Here is a 20039-nt window from a genome sequence, read left to right on the forward strand (position 1 = left end):
TGTTCCAGCCCACAGCTTGAAAAAGGTGGCCAGGCCCTGCTCTATTGAATTCAGCAGTTACCCCAGTGGAGAGTTTACATTTTCCATTTCATAATTTTTTTTTACTGGTGTAAAGCTGATTGTATCATGTCCAGGTCTATATTCTTACGCTGCAAGTTCTTTGGGCAGGAAGTAGATCTGTGTTCTGCATTTATACAGTGCCAAGTGTAACAGAGCCTGAGTCTATGATGGGCTGCACAGCACTGCCGCAATAAAAATACATAAGTAAAACAAAAACATAAAACATTCCGTATATTTTCAAACACTGAATAAATTGTTTTATGATACTCCTGGGCTATGGGCAGAAATTACACATAAACTAGTATACATGATCAGAAAACACTTCAAATCTGTAACACAACAGAAGTTCAGTGCACATAAGCTGCTTTCAAAATGGCCAAAACCCATTTAACATAAGCCTGGATGGATTTAGTATCAGACTTAAATGATTTAGGTTAAATCAGTTTATTGAACTTCTGTTCCAGATCCCCTCCAGATTAACTGATAGTCTCCCAGCATCCCAGGATACTTTGCACCTCCCCTGCAACTTCTCCCCACCTCACAGGGTGGGTGGGCTGGCCTTGGCTCAAGCGGTCTGCTTCAGATGAGCAAGGAGGCATGCTCTAGTGCCCCCTGGCTTCTGGTCTGAGCCACTGCAAGGATGTGGCTGCATTTCCGGAATCAAAAATGAATGTCTATTCACTTGCTTATTGATTCAGTCGATGCAGTTTAGCATAACCTGTGATTGAATTGATTAAGCTTCTGGCTTTTTGGCTGCCTGTACTTTGCCATAAGCTATGGGGAAAGTGAAATATTACATATTAACAGACCATTTAGGAACTGCTATTTGTACAGAACAGGTAGACTCCTGGTGAGAGAAAGAGAGGGCTACATCAACACATTCATGTCATGGTGTTTAGTTTAGCACAGAAACATTTCTGGATGGCAGGAATGTGTCCTCAGTTTGAATATTCAAAAGATTTTTTGTAAACAATGGATGTTTTAACAGGGACTGTTAATCCAAGGTTGACTGGTGATGAGCCCCAAATCTGTCAAGACAAAGCTGTAGCATCTGGGTTTAGCATTTCTGAAGTTCCTTTTGAAAGCTGAAGTTTTTTCACACTTCCTCACATTGTGAAGAATATCTTTTTTTGCACAAGACATGGTTGCTGACCATTTCACGAGGGACCCAGCTGCTATTGTTTCAATCTGTTGCTAATTGTCTAAATGTAATATCACTATTATAATGCATATAGGATGTTCATAGAATTTTTTTAAACTAGATTTTTTACTTTGTGAAAAAAAGACAACATAGTTTTGATGTAATACTAGCATATTTACTGTAGAAAGTCTGAAAAATACATTGAAAGGCAAAATATGATCCATTGGAAAGGTATGATAGAAGCTAATTGACCTGAATGAGGTCAATATTTGGCTCTAAAATCACAGAACTATCTTGGAGCATGCTGAATACACAGATTCTCTTAGAACTGAGTTTCCTGTTAACGAAGTGTTCTGTGAATGGATGCCCATTAACCCTCATGCCCAACTTCTTGTTTAATGTAATTTCTCCTTTTGTACCTTTATCTAAAATAAGCCGTCATGTATCTCATGCCTGTCTCATTATTATTTGTGTAAATCAGAAATCAGTCAATCTAAGTCAGTGCTGAGAGAAGACTAAAGCTGCTGCAGGAAGGGATGTAAACAGAAGTGCAGGTCTTTTCATCTTGTTAGGGGCTACTCAATGTTTTTCAGGAATAGGCTCCCACAGTGTTAGCTGAGGCAACAGAATGCAGGTAAAGCATTGTGCGCATGTATGATAGTCTGTAAATAAGCTGGTGCTTTCCTCACCACCGATTCTCTCAAAGCTCCCACACTCCAGCTGTTGCTGCTGCTGTTTTTGTGTTGCCAGTTCTCTTTGCTGGTGATTCCCTTGCCAGTCACTGGTAATAGGAATTTGCAGCAGCGGCTGAAACAGGAAATGTGAGAAAATCAGTGGTGAAGCAGAGGTGGGCTGAAGTACAGGGAGTGTGAAAGTGCTCATTTTCCTACAGTATGTCATAAACTCATAGGGCTTGAGAAATGCTGGCATAAAGTAATTGAATATTTACTGAAAGAATATCCTAGGGTTCACAAGTGGCAGTTTCAACCCTGCAGAATCAAAATCCTGTATCATCATCATTATTGTTTGTATTAAGAACTAGAAAATATTCTAGCTACCTCTCAATACCAACAATCAATTTATATTCAGTTGGCGTTCCCTGTGAGCTGGGAATTTTCCTTTTTGGAAAAAAAATGTAGGAGTTTAATGCCAATTCTAAATATGCCATGCAGGCCGCATAGATACACCATACAAGCCAGATGTGGCCCCTGTATATTAAGTCCTTCCACAGCAAAGCTTATAACAATACATGTAAATATGAAAGAAATAAAAAAAAAAAAATCAAAGGGTTTTCTTATTAAATCTTGTTCCTGTAGAAATGTGCTCAGTATCATATTTGAGTACAAGTCTTTTGGCTGACTTTGTACCTTTCCTGTGCAATTATTTTTTTCAAGTAAGAATAGAAAAATACCTTTATCGCCAGCTCCTGAACTTTTCTGGTTCATTTTTTGTTTGACTCTCAGATTTTCCAAGCACCAAGTGAGATCTCAGGTCTGTACAACTCTCATTTGCTACTGTTCTAAAAAAATGAACAGGCAGCACCTTGTAGTGGTCTATGGCATAAATGCAAATAAAATGTTTTTAGAGATAACCAGGGGTTGATGGATTATATAGTTAACCCAATTTACGCTTTCTTCAGCAAATAAAAGAAAATGAACTTCTGCGATTCTCTAAAGCAAATATTCTTTAAAAGAGCAAACTACAATTTATTATGTATAAAGTCAACTGATTCTATTTTCTGTGCATTAACATGAATATGGAGATTTTCAATTTCTGCATTGCTGCAGTGTTCTTTTCTAAAACTTTGCATATGTCTGAAGGTGAATTTCCCTGTTCCTGGTGATGTCATTTATACTAGCAAAAAAAGTTATTCTTACCACTCATACTCTGATGAAAGAGATATCGGCATCCTAACATCACTAGCTTACAAGCAGCACTTACATTAGTTATATTAGTGTTTTGGCTACTTGCATTTTATTTGTTCTTAATGTGTCTGTGGAAAAAGAAATATTCCATGTATGCAACTACCCACCACTTTTTCCAAAACACAAGCATCCTTCTGAAGAGCTGGGAGTTACAAGGGAGCTCTAGTAATTTTGTCAGTGATTACACAACCTACCAAAAACTACAGATACTTCTCTGGGAAAATTCTGCTCATAGATTATCGTAGTGGCTGATCTTCAAAGAAACCCAAAGCAAATTGTTTCATAGTAGCCTGCAGAGTCTGGGAGTAGGTGACATGTATGGAATGCTGGTTGGAAAGATTATCAGTCCTGCCAGAAGGATTCTGAAGAAACAGAAATGTGCATCTCTATTAAACATGATTAGCCCCATCAACTTGTTTCAGATTTCTATGCATAACATTTAGTGAAGGTGTCTCAGAAAGACTTTACAGCTCCAAGAGTTACACCTAATTTAAGTTAAGAAAGTTTTTCTATTGCAAATGGAATTTTATTAGAGGTCCACTGATATATTGGTCAAATCTTGGATCAGCACCGATATAAAGAAAATTGACTGTATCGGAAATTGGCCTGATATGACCAGTACTGTGGCTGATAAATGCCCTGTACATGCAGCACCCCACGTAGGTGGCAGGGAGCACAGCTTGGCAGCTTGGAGAGATGCACCCAGCTGGTAAGTCTGTTGTAGTGGCAGGGGAAGGGAAGGGGCATGGGGGTGCAGATTAAGGCTGCTGAGGTGAGGGAGGGGGTGAGGCTGCCCAGCGGGGTGGGGCAGGGCATGGGATGGAGACACAACTCATTCAGGGGGCTCAGGGGAAGTGGTGCTGCCACTGCTGCGTGCACCCTGGGAGGGCATGGGGGACATGTGTCCCCTGGATCTGTGCAGGGCGGGGTGGGGGGCGGGCTGCAACTGCAGGCTGGGGCTGCACCGGGCTCTTCCCTTTTGGGGCTGGGCAGGGCTGTGTTTGGGGAGGACAGGGTGGGACAGGAAGTGGCACTGGGGGACTTTCGAGAGCTATCAGGAATTTTGGGGTGGCTGCAGCCCCCCCCCCTTGACCCCTTTCTCAGCACCACTGCTGCCTGCCCCAAGCGCAGTCCGGCCCAACCCCCACTGGGAAGAGCCCAGCCCACCTCAGCCCCAGCTTGCAGCTGCAGCCTGCCCTACCCCATGCAGATCTGGAGGACACCCCCCAACAGGTGCATGCAGCAGCGGGAGCCACTCCTGCCCCCACATTGCCTGAACAAGCCATGGTTCCAACCTGCACCCCGCCGCAGCTGGGCCATGGTTCCCCCAGCCCCTGCTCCAGCCCCAACCTCAACTCCAACCCCACTCCCTCCCTCACCACAGGGGCCTCAATCTGCCCCTCCCATGCCTCCTTCCTCCCCCCACCTGCTTCCACCACAACAGACTTACCAGCCGGACACTGCTCTTCAAGCTACCAGGCTGCGTATCGGAAATGGGACTAGTATCAACTGATATGCCTCCTTAAAAATTGGCTATTGGTATCAGCCCCAAAAATCTGTCAGTGAACCCCTAAATTTTATTATCCTAAAATGACTTATATTCACTCTCTATCAGGGAGATGTCTGCCACTAACTCTTTTCCAAGTATTGTATGAGATTAACATTATTTTTCATATGGTTATTACTCTTGAAGTCCAAATTAGAACTGACTATGCCATCTGATATTCCAGTAGACTTGATTAAGTGAGTCTGCTCCTATGCTTGCTACTTAGCACATGTTGGAGCAGAGGTCTGTCACATGTATAGGTGCCCGTAGTGTGGATAAATGGGATCACTGTAATGTGGGTGGAGGCCTAACCCACAAAAGTGTGCTAGTCCTCCAGTCCCTTTTCTCAATTACTTTGGGCCATATTTTCTTGCTATGCACCTGCTCCACACTTTTTCACCAGGAGTAATATAACAGTATAGTCCAGGCTGGCATTGGGCCCCATATTTGCATGTGGCTTGTTGTGTCTACAACATTGCTCTTGCAGGGCTTCTACAGGTGGTAGTGCTTCTACAGTGCTTCTTCTATAGGCTCCTGGACCACTATGCTACATCAACTACATCATACTTGTGTACTGAAAAACCAAAGACTCCAGCAGCCAGGAAGTCCCTGAAAATGTGTCTATATTCTGAGAAGATGGCCATGCTGATCAGCAGTTTTCCTTATGCGGAGTGCTGCTAGAAAGCATAGGAAGAGTCCTTATTTTTGAAAACCTGCTTTAGTTCTCCTCAGGACATGCACCTGCATAATCCCATTACCATGCTTTCTCTACAATGACAAGTTGCTACCAAAACATTCTCTGTTACATTTCATGTTCCTTTGTCCCAGAATAAGTGTTGCATTAATACCAGTGGTTAACACATATTGTGGCTCTGAGTTAGATTCATGCCTTACCACTGGCTGATACAGTGAATATAAACAGAAATATTTGGCATGCCAACCTGGAGGTGGTATACTTAAACGAGTTACTAGGCTAAGACCACTTTCACACATGTACTTAGAAGAGATAGATTCTCCCACAATACAAAGAGAAATCATTCAGAGACCAGCTCATATCAACACGAAGGACCATGTGATATGCCCACAAAAATCCCAGTGCTTCTTTCACTTGAGCTAGGCTAACATGAATGGCACACTCATGTGAAATACACAGTGGACACTTGGCATTAGAAGGATTCTTCTTTTTCCATTCCCACAAAAAAACCTGTTCTACACTGAAAAAAACAAGAAAATCTATTTGGCATAAAAAGGAAGGTTAGGAGTAGATTTAATCACAGTCCAGAAGAACCCACAAAGAGAATTTCTAATAGCTGAGGGCTCTAGCAAAGGCATAACAAGAGCCAATGGTCAGAAACTGAAACTTCGTATGTTCAGACTAAAAATAAAGTGCAGAGTTTTACAGTCAAGTTAATGAACAATTAATTTCTACATGAAAGGATGGTCCATCACCTTCATCATCTTCAAATTAAGCCAGATCCCTGTCCAAAAGATATACTTTACCTGAGGTTATGCCTGAGGCTTATAGAAACCACTTGGTGAAATATATGGTTTGTTTATGCTAGGAGTCAATCTAATTAGTAAAAATGGTCCTTTCTGTCCTTAAAAGCATTTACTTTATGACTCTCCATCCAATCATTTTTAAACGGAATAAATTGTTTTATTGGTGTCAGTGAAGTAGCAATGTACTTGGACACTGATAGAGTTCTGTCAAACTTTATTATTTAGGAACAGAAAATTTATCCAGAGTAGTTACTGACCTGCATTATACAAATCTTTGAAAGTTTTGAACTATTTTTGATACAATCAATTGCTTCCCATCTCTCTGAAAACTGCTGAGCTGCTGGGTTAGGTATAGATGGGCATGGATAGGCATCTGTGCCAGGTATTTTTAGGGCAATCATCCATGATGTGATTTATGTTTGCTCAGTGCTGTAGTCAGAGGCCATCAGAGTTGATTGAGCTCTTCACCTCTCCTAGGTTCTTGAATGCTTCACCTTTTCTTTTTCCATTTAAATTGTCAGTTCTCACATTTTTATTTATGGTTGGGAGGCTATAGAAAACAGCTAAACTTTGTGACAAGCTCTGAAAGAGAACATGCTCCATTTATCTCCTGTTAGCTTGTTCCTGTAGAAGGCACCCTTCAACTTTACATCCTGGAACTTTGTAGAAGTCATATCAATTCTGTTGCAAATTTGAAAATGGAAGTGCTAAATCTTACCCTTTCCACATGATATAACCAAGCATTTGGACTCTATAGATGATACTTTCAGGTTAGTAGTTCTATTACTATAATGCTTTAGAATCAATTCTTTCCTCAGTGCAGACACATAACTGCTGTTTGTGCTAATGAAAGTACACCTAATGGGCTCTAATTTTTCATTATGGCAATAAAATATTTTTTATTCCTCTCACCCTTGTAGATTTCCATTCACTCTTACCAGTTCACAGGAAACACATTAGCTGCTAACTGGTGTGATTACTCCTTTAGATGCCAAGTCTAAATGAGACTGAGCATGAACGGAGCCTTGTGTAACTACAAAGAGATCTGTTCAGCTGTCAGTGTGTAAGTGTGTAACTTCCACTAACACCTGAAAGTGTTATGTGGTAGTGTGCAAGGAGTAGAGAATAGACTTCAACGCTTTAGCCCCATTAGGGTCTCCTCTAGTGGCAGATACACTCAATTCATAAAGATTAAGTTCAGGCCATAAGGCTAAACCCCAAATTAGAGAGAAAGTACAGACAAATAGACATGCTAACATCTAATAAATCTACTTACAGGATTAGTATGTTCTGTATGGCATTATCTTCACAAAGTTATTAACAACAAAAAATCTTTTAATAAACAAACATATCTTTACTGGGAACTCAGTCATCACTGGATACCAGTGAAAATATCCAATGGGATCCAAGCCTAATTGGCAATGCTTTTCCACAGTGATTGGTGGCTCTGAGATTAGTGAAGAGGTTCCCAAGCATGTAATGGGCTATGGAAGAGTTAATATATTCTAAGGCTAAACACTGTCCATTGGGGTTTTGGTGAGATTTGGGCCTTAGCATCCTGGGCCCTCTTTCCAAAGGGAACTCTGCGGAGTTTGGGACAGGAAGGGGCAAGGTCATAGACGAGACTGATCCTTTTTTACCAACTCCCTTAGAGGGAAGGAGAAATCTGCAGGAAGAGCATTCCCATATCATTGTTACCAGCTAGATGATCTGGCTTTTGTTAATGACACCTTCAATTATTATAACCATAATAATGTTTCCAATTCAGCTCATTTTTCACCATGGCTGCTGCTGATTTTTTATACTTGAATTTCTTTCAGGTAAAATAAAGGCATTCAATTAAGTACATTTCACTTTGTGTATAGTCTTTTTCACTTTCTGGTTCTCCGTGCTGCCTTTGTAAGTATTCTCAAAATACACTCTGCTCTTACATGCATCTTAGGTTTTATTTCCTGACATCTGTGCAGGTTTAGTACCTCAATTTCTCATAATTTACAGCTGTGCAAACCTTACCACTTTGTGATGGTAAGAGCACAGGGTTCTGCATCACAGGTTAGGTTCCTTTTATGAAGGCACTATGAGATTCTGAATTAACTCCTATTATGAGAAACACAGGGTAGATTAGAAATACAGTTGGGTAGAGTACTAGATGGCTCAGGGAATTGGAAGTTGCTAACTGTGCTTTTCATTCCTGTTTGATTGGTGTATGGTTAGTTCTTGCCACGTGACAACTACTTGACAGACAACATAGAATTAACCTGGTAGTCTTACATAGAAACGTGTGTGTGTGGGGGGAGTTCAGTTGGTATATCTAGGTCTATTTTCACAGTTTTTAGTCAAGCCCCATCCCTAGCAGTACAACTAAAAAACATGTTAAAGTTTCTCATATCATTCTTGTTTTTATTTCTTAGACAAGCCGTGCGGGGATCCACCATCTTTCCCTCACACAATCCTGCATGGTCACACTGGTTTTGAAATGGGAGATGAGCTGCTCTATGTTTGTGCCCAGGGCTACATCATGGGCAACAAAGAGACTGCTTTTACATTGCTCTGTGACAGCTGTGGAGAATGGTATGGACAAGTTCAGGCCTGTGTCAAAGGTAAGCATGCACACTGAGGTCCTAAACAACTATAGCTGCTAATACATCAGCTAAGACTGTCCTGGTTTTGGGGAATTGCTGGGGACTGGACTGTTGGAGGTCTCTGCAGGACTTCGGCACAGCAGTCTCTCTCCAGCTACTCATGCAAATTGCAATTGCTCTTGTGGTGGCATTCAGCACCTTTACTAAGTACCAAGCCAGTTACTTCTTGCATATTCTCATGGTGAGCTCAGAACAACAGTATCTCCAAAAGCTATGAGTGTTCAGGTAGGTACCTAGATTAGACTAAGGAATCCATGCTCTAAAGTGGTACTAGAAAAAGTAGGCAAGGAGGATTGTACTTTAAGTAGCAGTCAGAGATACTCCTTCTAGGAAGGCAAATAAGGGAGCAGGGAGCAGAAAGGAAATATTATAACATAGGAGTTAGGAGAAGGTGAAGTGAGGGAGATGAGATAGGAATGGGGAGTACCTGAAATCTATGGACAGTTTAGCAAATTACTTGGTGACCTGGAAGTCTCCTTTTCCTGGACTACTTGAGCCTTCTGGTCATGTTTTAATTATTTTCTCGAGCTCTTTTGGTCCTATTAAAGGAATACGCTACTGGGAAGAAAACTCTTTCAACAGGATAAACATGAATGCCTCCAGTAGCAGCTATGCCCTCCTTGCTACCACAGGACCTCCAACTTATCTCTCTGTTAGCTGCCCCTTGGAAAAAGTTTTAAAAAATTGGCATCTGTGCTATTAGCCTACGTGGCCCATGAACAAACAAGTTTTAATATGAGGTATCAGACAATAACATCATAACAAAAACAAATGGAAGTAGTAAGTGCATGCTAGTTTAATTCAGTATAATACAGAGAGTGAAATGGTTTAATTTTCCACCCAAACACTGGAAGCACAAAGTCCTTAATACCCCTTTTGATATCCAGGGCTACACCTGTCTTCCTGTATGTGTGTTAAGTAGCCAGGTATGATGGGGTGGTGATCATTATTAGGGGCCTTTGGCATTACCACAGTAAAATTAATAGATAATAAAAATATAATGGGTGTGTCTACATGTGCATTAATGTGCTTTAGTTAATGTGGAATATAGTACCTCCATTGTGAGGTACTAGGAAAATGTGCAGTAGCTTGTTTTAATGTGCATTTTTACACATGCTCCAGAAGGCGCAGGGGGCACTTTAATTAGTGAGCCGCACTAATTAAAAGTGCACGAATGTGTATCACAGTCCCCCATGCTGAAAAATGGCAGCAGGGCACTTTGAACTAAAATTAATTGAATGAGCTTTAGTTCTAAGTGCCCCACCACAATTTTTCAGCTCGATGATGCTGATACACATTGTCACAGTGTGGGGTTCCCAGGAATGGCCATGATGCCCCTAGGGCACTGTGACTCTGCCAGTCTTGCCCAACAGGCACCCTTTTTCTTTCCTGCCACACCTTGCTTGTAATTATAATAAATAGGGAGGCTGCCCTCGAGTTTATGTTTGGACGTGGTCCTGATGGACTCCACTGAAACCACTGGGTTCTTGCACCCATTTTTGGGTCCCACTCAGAACGGATGCCTCACGGGACAACCTCAGCCTTATGGGCTAGAAGTGTGGCTCCAAAACCATCCTGTTACCACACCCCATGCCCTGTGATTGTATTCAAACTTTGTCCCTTTGAGGCCTTGCTATCGCTCAGCCTCTCCTTCATCACTGGGCTCTCCTCAGCCCCATCTCTGTGCCCACAGATAGGCCCAGGGCCCTGCCATCTTCTGGTCAGCTAACCAGGTTCAGGTGCAGGCTAATTCCCTCGTTAGCCTGCTGCCATAGTAACCTACACCTGTGGTGTTTCTGCCTGGCTCCTAGGGCCCTCTCCCAAGGCAGTTTCTGCCTTTAAAGGAGCAGGCACTTTAGGGCCCTATGACACATGATGAAGGAAGCTGCTGGAGTGCATCTATTTCCCTGCTCCAGCAGACTCGATTAATTGGGTCTGCTCTGAAGTGCTGGATTTCCAGTCCATGGAGCCAGCTCCTTGCATGTCTATAGGAGCCCATGGTTTTTAAATGATGCTTAATGAACATTAGCTTATTTTAATGTGCATTACTAAATAGAACATTTATTCAGTGATGCTTTAAAGTGCATTTAGATAGGTTAATGTGCATTAAAGCACACGTGTAGACATGACCAGAGGATGATAAACTCTGCTCTCACATTCACTCATGTTGCAGCATGAGGTTGGTCAGATACAGTGGATGTAAATAAGGCTAGTCATCAGGGCTGAGGTGGTGTGGGCACTAGGGTGTATGGTTGACAGCTCAGAAGTTGCAAGTTTGAGGCCATAGCAGAGGTGCTCATGGCACATCCCTGTCTGATTACAAGGAATCTGTGAATTGTATTAAATAGCTTGTTATAAGGAGATGAAGAAAGAACCATAGTGATGGTTATTCACATCATGTTATTTGTTTTGGATAGTATCTTGCCTCTACAGACTTCAGAGTAATTGTTCATGCCTTCACAGTAACTGACTTGGTGTAGTCTGCCCAATTTGTCTTCCTAGCACTTCCACAGAAAGTGTGCTATCTCCTATTTTCTTTATTTTCTTGGGCTTTTGAAAGATTACTCCAGCCAATTTGTACCAGGATTCTCTTCTAATATTTCCAGGCTCTTAGATGTGGTCATCACTACTGGTCAAAATGAATCAGGGAAGACGGAACTGATGGGAGCAAGGGAAAGAAAGAGATTGGGAAAGACTGGAGTGATAGAAAAGTTCAATGAGGTCTGCCTGCGTATAAAGAAGGGGTGGATTTGATTACTGTTATATATAAAAGTGTAGCCAGCCTAGTAGATTTTCAAGCATTAGTCAACTGGCATCTATGACTCAGTATGTCCATCCATCAATCAACATCTGCTTAGAATCATCTTTGTGGGTTGATGAGACAAGACTTCATAATACCAAACTGCTGCTGTGCTTTGGTAGAGATAGGATTCAATATAAAGTCTTTTCCAAAAACGTTCTTTGATTTATCAACCAGGCCTTCCATACTCACAGTCTTTCAAATCCCTTATTCTTACAAATCCCATTTTTCTTAGTATTAGGCATCAAGTCCCATTTACTGGAAATAAGCTCTGAGCATATCCAGCCAACTATGTATTTAATATCAGAACCAGCCCCTTTATGGCTGTTTTTTTCCCTTTTTTTCATTCTGATGTGGGATGTGACTCATAGATCTTTTATGTACTAGTTTTATTTACTCAAGGAAGGGTAACTACTGATGTTACAATCAAACCAGAGATGTTTTCAAAGCAGTTCAAAGGAGTTATGCCCTCAGATATGGAGGGAGCGTCAAATACATTGTTTACCAGATACCATGCACAAGGTATGAATGCAGGTCTTGTATATTTTGTACTATATTTATTTTTATAATAAGCCACATAGTTGCTACATCCTGGGCTACTGAAATGAAAAACGGATGTTTGCACTCGCCTTTGGGTACTAAAAGCAAGCATACAGTGCAGGTATGAAAACCCCTGTGTCTTTTTATAAATATACAGAGAAAGACCTGAGTTCTACTGTAATGTTTTTTTGAGGTTATATCTTGAAGACTCTCAAAAACTGAAATTTGCTTAGGATACAGGTGTTTGCTCATTTTGGACCCAAACCAGAAGTGCTGTTTTTAAATTCAGTGGAAGTTGGGACCTGATTCTATGAAGTGTTCAACACCCTCTTACTGCTTTCTGAATCCTGTCAAATATATGATTTTTTTAAAAATGTGTTCAGAATTTAATTCTATGGCATAGATACAGTGTTATCAGAGTTGAACAAATTCTCTTTGAATGAAGCCCAAAACCAGGGTGGCACATTGCATTGTAAGATCATATTAAATGTGTTGTCCACCATGACCTTCCTAACTCTGTCAGTACTACTGATTTTCAAACAGCTTCCTTCCTATAAATATTTGTTTTATCATGATTTTTCCAAAATATATTAGCTTGCATTTGTGTTGAAGGGTCTGGTATTGTTATTTCCTGCTTCTTCTTATCTATGCTATCTTAGAAGGTATGTCTCTGCTGGTGTTAAATACACCTTCCAATTAATTATGCTCAGCAAAGTTAGTTAACATATGGCTTACTCCTTCCTCCACTAAGGAAGATATTAAATTAGACTATACCTAAAACTGATGTATAAAGAACATCGTTAGGCACTGTCCTGCTAAAAGAAAGAGCAAAATTTAGACTTTGTCTAAAGTAGTCCGTCTCTTACTCCAGATTTCTCAACATTTTACCACCAGTTCAGTTTCACCAGTGGTGGAAAGAGCTAGGATAAACATTGAACCAAGCAGGGTTAGAGAATAGAATACAGTTCTTAAAATACTAGCATGTCAGTCAGTTCTTTCTATCCTAGTGCTTCCACAACTGCCAGCACCAATAGGAAATTCAGGGGCAAACCCCTCCTCTCAAACAACCCCCCACTTTACAAAACCTACTGAAATGGGGAAGATAGCAGGAATTGGTGGGGGGCAGTGGGGTGGGGGGAAGGGGTAGAGCCAGAAAAGGAAAGCTGAGTATGGGGAGACAAGGTGAAAAGGGATCTTCCATTAGAAAATTTTGGAACAGAGATAATTCAGTTTTCTGGAATTTAGAGAGTTTTAAGGAATTTCTTTATTTATAAGGAAAAATAAAACAATCTAGGGTTTATATTTTTAATCTGTATTTGAATGAACTGCTCCTAGCCCAAAATCTGTTCTTTTAAAATGCCAATATACTTGCACCCATCAAAACTAATATGGTTATTGGTATCTTAATACTTTCATGCACTATAGAGTAAACTGAAATATCCGAAAATATACTGAATCATCATGAGAAAGAAAAAATGAACCACAACATCTTTTTCTCGTACACCCAGGTCATTCAAAATTCTCCACAAAATAATTTCATCTAAGGGATTTTGCTAGATACAGTCAATGTTTCATTCTTTCAAGTAACATTTTGTCACAAAATATTCTTTAAAGCTTTGAAAAACAAAATGTCTTTTTGTTGTATTTTCAATTGCATTGTTTTTTTATTGCAGTTTCTTTCTATTTATCTATACAGCCCATGTTCAGGGAGGACACCATGATTTTGGCAGCAGTTGGAGATACCCTCATAGAAGTCAATTGTACTGGGTCACTCTTGACTTTCCTTCTGATCTTTGTCAACAGATACTCCATTTTTTCTCTTCCCTTCTCTCTGTCTGGCTTTCTTGGAGGGGTGTAGGTTGTAGCTGTGTTGGTCTAAGGACATAGACAAATAAGGTTCTTTGGGTGAATCTGATATCTTTTATTAGATGAACTTAAATAGTTGGAAAAATGTTTCTTAGCAGGCTTTCAGGTTTAAAAATCCTTCATCAGGCCGAGCAAACATCTGCAGTTGATGTATGCTCTTCCTGGATGACATGAATAGTAAAGAAGCCAGAGGCTGATATGCATGCAAGAAAGGCAGTCAGTGGAGATGTAAATTGAGGAGTCTGTGGGTGAGAGAGAGGCTGGAGGAGTGGGATGAATTTAGCGGGTAAATAGTGGAGAGGTACCTAGGGAGTCAAATGTTAGGCAGGTTATAATGTGTCATAAATCCAATATCTATATTTAGTCTATGATTTTTTGTATCCAGGAGGTTGATGAAGTGAAGTTCATAGGCTCATCTGTGAAAAGTGTTTTGTAAGTTCTCTTTGAGGATTAGAACTGAGAGATTGGAAAGAGAGTGGTTTTCTTGTGAGAAATGTGCCCCCACAGGTAAGGTAATTGGGCATTCCTGTCTTTAATAGATTTCCAGTGTGCGTTCATTCTGGTGCACAGTTGTTGTTTGGTCTCTCCTACATATTTTCCATCAGGGCATTTGGTGCAAGGGATGAGATAGTTAAATTTCTGGAGGTGCAGAAGAAGACCCTACTCTTAAAGAGATCTGCCCAGAACCACCCATCCTAGCCTTCAAATAGGTACCAATCCTTGCTAACCTCATCACCAGAAACAAACTTCCTATGGCCCAGAACACACCAAATGGATCCAGACCATGCCATGACAAGAAATGTAAAACCTACCGACATATCTCCACCACCCCCACAATTACTACACCCCATAACAGAGCCATCAGCATTCCCGGATCTTACAGTTGCACCTCCAGTAAGGTCAGAAGGGACCTGAGCAGATCATCAAGTCTGACCCCCTGCCATGGCAGGAAAGAGTACTGGGGTCAAATGACCCCAGCAAGGTGTACATCTAGCTTCTTCTTAAAAACCCCCAGGGTAGGAGCCAGCACCACTTCACTTGGAAGTTGGTTCCAGATCCTAGCCGCCCTGACAGTGAAGTAGCGCCTCCTGATGTCTATTCTGAATTTACCCTCTGCCAGCTTGTGACCATTATTTCTAGTCACTCCTGGTAGTGCTAGGGGGAACAGGGACTCCCCCAATGCCTGCTGGTCCCCCCTGGCTAATTTGTAACAGGCCACTAGATCTCCCCTCAGCCTTCTCTTGTGGAGGCTGAACAGGAGCAGGTCCCATAGCCTCTCCTCGTAGGTCCTGCCCTGCTGCCCCCTGATCATGCAGGTGGCCCTCCTCTGGACCCTCTCCATGTTGTCCACATCCCTCTTGAAGTGCGGCGCCCAGAACTGGACGCAGTACTCCAGCTGACCAGTGCCATTCCATCCAGGAAGAACACACACACCCACTTCCTCAGCTTTCCTCAGCCTGATGAAGGGTTTTTAAACCTGAAAGCTGGTTAAGAAAAATGTTTTGAGCCATTTAAGTTGGTCTAGTAAAAGATATCAGATTCACCCCGAGAACCTTGTCTGGCTTTCTTGGAGTCCTTTTTAGTTTCTTTGTTTATTTTTAGCTTTCTGCCTCTCTTCCTTCTGTCCCTCCAATGTCCTTTTTTCCCTTCCCCAATAGTTTGCTTCATTGTCTATCCCTACTGAGGCCAGGCCTTGCTCTGTGTGCTTCCCCCTGACATGCTACCTGTGCTACTGAAGTGTCTCTCTTCTAGGGGCTGAACAGGCTTGAGATTCTAAACCCTTATTTTGGTCCTTGTAATAAAGTGCTTCAGCAATGTGGTTCCATCTCACTGAAAGTCAGAGAAACTTGCCTTTCTGAGTGAAAAATCACTTTCCCCTGGCTTCACTTCTCCCTTTCATCAAAATATGCCTTAGCTGCTCCCCTGTTGAAGGGGAACAATGACTCTCTACATTTTTCCTCCACAGTCCTTTTTGCTTCTGGGTCTCAGCCCCTCTCATGGTATGGGGTGAGGGCCTCTGGGCCTCTCTCATTCCCACTCTTGATGGGGCAGGGTCTGTGGGTCTCTCCTATCTCTGATCTTCTCTTATAGGGAGAAACTGGTTGCTAGATGCTCTGCATTGAAGTAAATGGAGGTGGACCCAAGGCAAGTGCAATACCATTGCTGTGCCTGCTGGTAGCAGGCCAAAGCAGCATCTTGCTCAGTGTTGCCACAGGGCCAAAACAGCCAAGTGGAGTTCTGAAGGCTCAATAGAGAGGCTGCCTCTCCCCTTCCCATCCCTCCCCTCCCTGAGACCTTCTTTACAAACATATATCAAACACTGGTTAGCAGAGAAATCTCATTAGCTTTCAACTCTGACAAAGCTCAGAGTAGGTGTTTTTGAGTGTTTTTCCTGAAGGGTTTTGAATTAGAGGTTGGTATTCAATTGTATATTGAAGCTATATGTTGCACAAAACACTTTTCTTTGCTTATGGGTGTAACTCCTTTAGCTTACTAAAACTGTACCCCCCTTTATGCTTGCATTTGCTGTTTACATTTCAGGAAAAAGAATAGCAATTGATTAAATGTGTTTCACTTTGCTTTTACAACCTTTTTGTACACTCAGGTTCTTAGCATAGCTGTGATTTGTTAACAGTACAAGGAAAGTTTGTTAAATGATTAATAATTGTTTCATTTTGAAAACTGGAAACAATCCCATTGGTCTTAGATTTTGTAAACTTTTATGGTACTTTATGCCATCATTCTGTTAGGGCAGAGAGAATTGACTGTCCCTTGAAGTTTTCTTCAGTTTTTTTTATGACACTTAATATGCAATATTACTTCATCTTTTAAACCTAGACTGTGTGTGCTGAGCTGTTGTATTTTTTGTGAACAGTCAGTTGGGCTGAATAGGTGCAATAGGTCTTTCCTTTGTTAGTTACATTGATGAACTTCTGGCTCATCTCTTCGGCATAGTGTCCTAGTTCCATGGTGATAAGGAAGAGGATCATGCAGGGAAAAAGGCTTAAAAAATTATTAAATACTTTGTTAAATAATACTACATTATTATTTGCCATCTTCAGTTTGATGAGATACTATTATACTTGCAAAAAGCCCAGTGAAACAGTATTATTTTATATAGTAGGGAAAAAAACAGACACATGTAGGTTAAGCAAGCTGTCCAGGTCATCCAGGAAGCTTGTGGCTTAACCTGTAATAAAACATAGGGATGTCATATTTTAAAAAATATTCAATGTTGTCCAGATTCTATTCCTGTTGAAGTCAATGGCAACATTGGCCACTTTTGTGATTTTTAACTAGCAATCTGATCTTGTCTAGGGTGCAGCCAGTCTGGCAATGAAAATAATAAAGACTTTAAAAACATATTTATGATCCTTTTTATTTACCTTCTGTTTCTATAACTCAGGTATATTTTCTAATTTTGCTTTGAAACCACAAAAATTAAACATTTCCTTTAAAAGAAGAGAAGGCTGAATACCATGACTCAAGGAGCCGGGACTTTATGAAAAATACCAAATGTTGTAGAACTCACTCAAAAATGGTAACACTGCATTGACTTATTTTACACTAATTGTGAATCTGCATTTGTAAGACAAGCCTTGCAGCTAGCATCTTTTTTACCTGCATTCAAAATAAATATGATACAATGAACTAGTTTTAGACAAAATTTAAACCAGTTTCTTTTCTGTGTCTCTCTCTCCTTCCCTTTCTTTCTGTTTATTGTTCCATTCAATAAATAAAGAGCAGGACTGCAACAGTATTTCAGAATTTCCTTGTCAACATTTCACTGTTTGTTTTCAGGGAGGTATCAGACCCCTAAGAAGTTATTTCTGGCAGAAATGTCCATCTTTTTAAAAAAGGATGGGCAGTCATGACATCTGTAGGGCAAGTAAAACAGAATGCACCTCTCAAAATTCAGAACTGAATGAAAATACTCTCTATTGATTTGAAGTTACCATTTCAGAACACACATGCCTGGAAGCTATGGGGTCTTGCTAGTGGTTATTTCATCTCATGTATAGACACCAGCAAACATTGTACAATATAGAAGAACAGTCAAAGCAGTTCTTAGTAAAAGTAAATCATCACCAGTACTATAGGAGTACAGGTTTTAAAACTGACCAAGTCTCATTTACAAAATGCCATGTCAGTTAGAAATGTAAGTTTGATTGACTTAGTGAGGCAGGGCCATGTTTTTTGAAATGCTGTATTCCCAGTTAAGCACCAAAATAAGGGGCCAATATTTGAGCACTAAAAAAGCCAGGTGCTGAACTCTTTTGAAAAATGCAGTACTTGAAAAAACGTGGCCCTGAGCACTTCTAAAAATTTGGCCCTTAGGTAATGAAATGTATTCATTCTCTTTTGAAAAAAGGACTTGTACACTTTGGAGATTTTATTCTATGTGTGTTTTCATGTTAAAAAATGTATTATTCACCCAATGGGAGGTATTGTGTGACTAAAATTAAAATTTCCAGTTCTTTCTGAAATATTTAAATCTTCAGAACTATTAATCAAGCAACGTTTAAATGGACTATCTGGAAGATTACAAGGCAAAATATTGATATTTCACTAAACTGTCAATCTGTAAGTAGCTGGAGGAGGAAGGGTTGATCACTAGCTGCCAACATAGATTTGTTCAGAACAAATTATGATAAAGAAAGTTAATTTCCTTTTTTCACAGGATAACCACTTTGGTGGATGAGAGGAATGCAGTGAGGCATGACATTACTAGACTTGAATAAAGTTTTGGCACAATCTGATATGACATGGTCATATGTGAATAGAAAAAAGGGCAAAGTTGATAAAATCATCAGTAGGTAATTGCTTAAATAACTCCAAGCAAAGGGTAAATATAAATGAATTGGTGTCCAAATGGTGGGGACAGGGCTGTCCCTGTGCGGGGGGCAAATCAGGGTGACCACCCCTGGCCCCGCAATTTGGGGAGCCCCGCAGTCAGTGTCACATAGGCCCCGCCATGGCCATCATGTGCTGCTGCTGTCACTGCCGCTGGCTCTGCTGCCACCGGCAAGTGCTGCCAGCTCTGGCCACTCGGGTCCCCCTCCCGTTCCCACTCCCCCTCCCCCTCCACTCACCCTTCCACACTCTGACAGCTCCTTCTGCTCACCACCATCCCATCCTGGGCCCCACACAGATATGCCCCGGGCCCTGCACACCCCTAGTGATAGCTCTGGGTAAGGAATCTCAAATGGGGTTTTACGGGCAGTCCAGAGCTGTTTAACATGTTTTATTAATGACATGGATGAACCAAGTCAGAATAAAGAGCCTCCTGATCAAGTGTGGAGATGATGGGGCACTAGGAGGAGTTGTAAACACTTTGAAAAATAGGATAAGAATTCAAAAGTATCTTGATCAATTACAGAACTGGGATATAGACAGCAAGCAAAATGCATATAAGACAAATATAAGGTGCGAAACCTTGGGAAGAAAAGCCAAATGCACAAGTACAGATTGGAGGATAACTGGCTACAGACTGCCAAGAAGGATCTAGGTGTTCTGGTGCATCACAAACTCCATATGAACAAGCAACATGATACTGCTGCAAAAAAAGCAAGTCGAATTGTGGACTGCATTAACAGAAATACTGTATGTAAGACATAGTACATTTGTAGACAACACATTAAAGCAGGTTAAATGCCCTTTTGCACTGTTTTAATGGTGTTACTGTTTGCACAAGTTCGCAAATTCGGCGACATATTGCACCTTAAATGACTTTGGGGCGCAGCAAACTAAAACACCTCTGTGGAGTTTTAGTTTGCTACCTTACAGCCGTGGAGGGAATTACTGGGCTTCGTGTGGCTTAGAAGCTGTGCAGACAGCCCCAGCAGGAAGGCAGTTGCACTGAAGGGAAGGAAAAAAAAGGGATGAGCCTGATCTTTTTTGGGTTTTTTTTTCCCTTTCCTGAAGCCTGCCTGCCTGAGCTGCACGGGGGCCTGATTTCATAGATTTCATAGACATTAGGGCTAGAAGGGACCTCGGAAGATTATTGAGTCCAGCCCCC

At 41.2% G+C, this 20039-nt stretch overlaps 1 protein-coding gene across 3 annotated transcripts in view; it reads left to right on the forward strand.

Annotated features, from left to right (window-relative positions):
* The window catches only part of SUSD5 (sushi domain containing 5), an 80570-nt gene that overhangs the window by 41316 nt on the left and 19215 nt on the right, over positions 1–20039 (forward strand). For 2 of the 3 annotated variants that reach the window (XM_090050346.1, XM_090050348.1), the window contains one exon: positions 8584–8772. The exons of the other annotated variant lie outside the window; for it this stretch is intronic. In XM_090050346.1, the coding sequence (XP_089906472.1) occupies positions 8584–8772 (189 nt within the window). The remainder of the gene's footprint in view (positions 1–8583; positions 8773–20039) is intronic. 3 annotated transcript variants of the gene reach the window in all.

The sequence above is a fragment of the Crocodylus siamensis genome, chromosome 5, assembly GCF_052110815.1.
Source record: "Crocodylus siamensis isolate JL-2025a chromosome 5, ASM5211081v1, whole genome shotgun sequence".
Taxonomy (NCBI): Eukaryota; Metazoa; Chordata; order Crocodylia; family Crocodylidae; genus Crocodylus; species Crocodylus siamensis.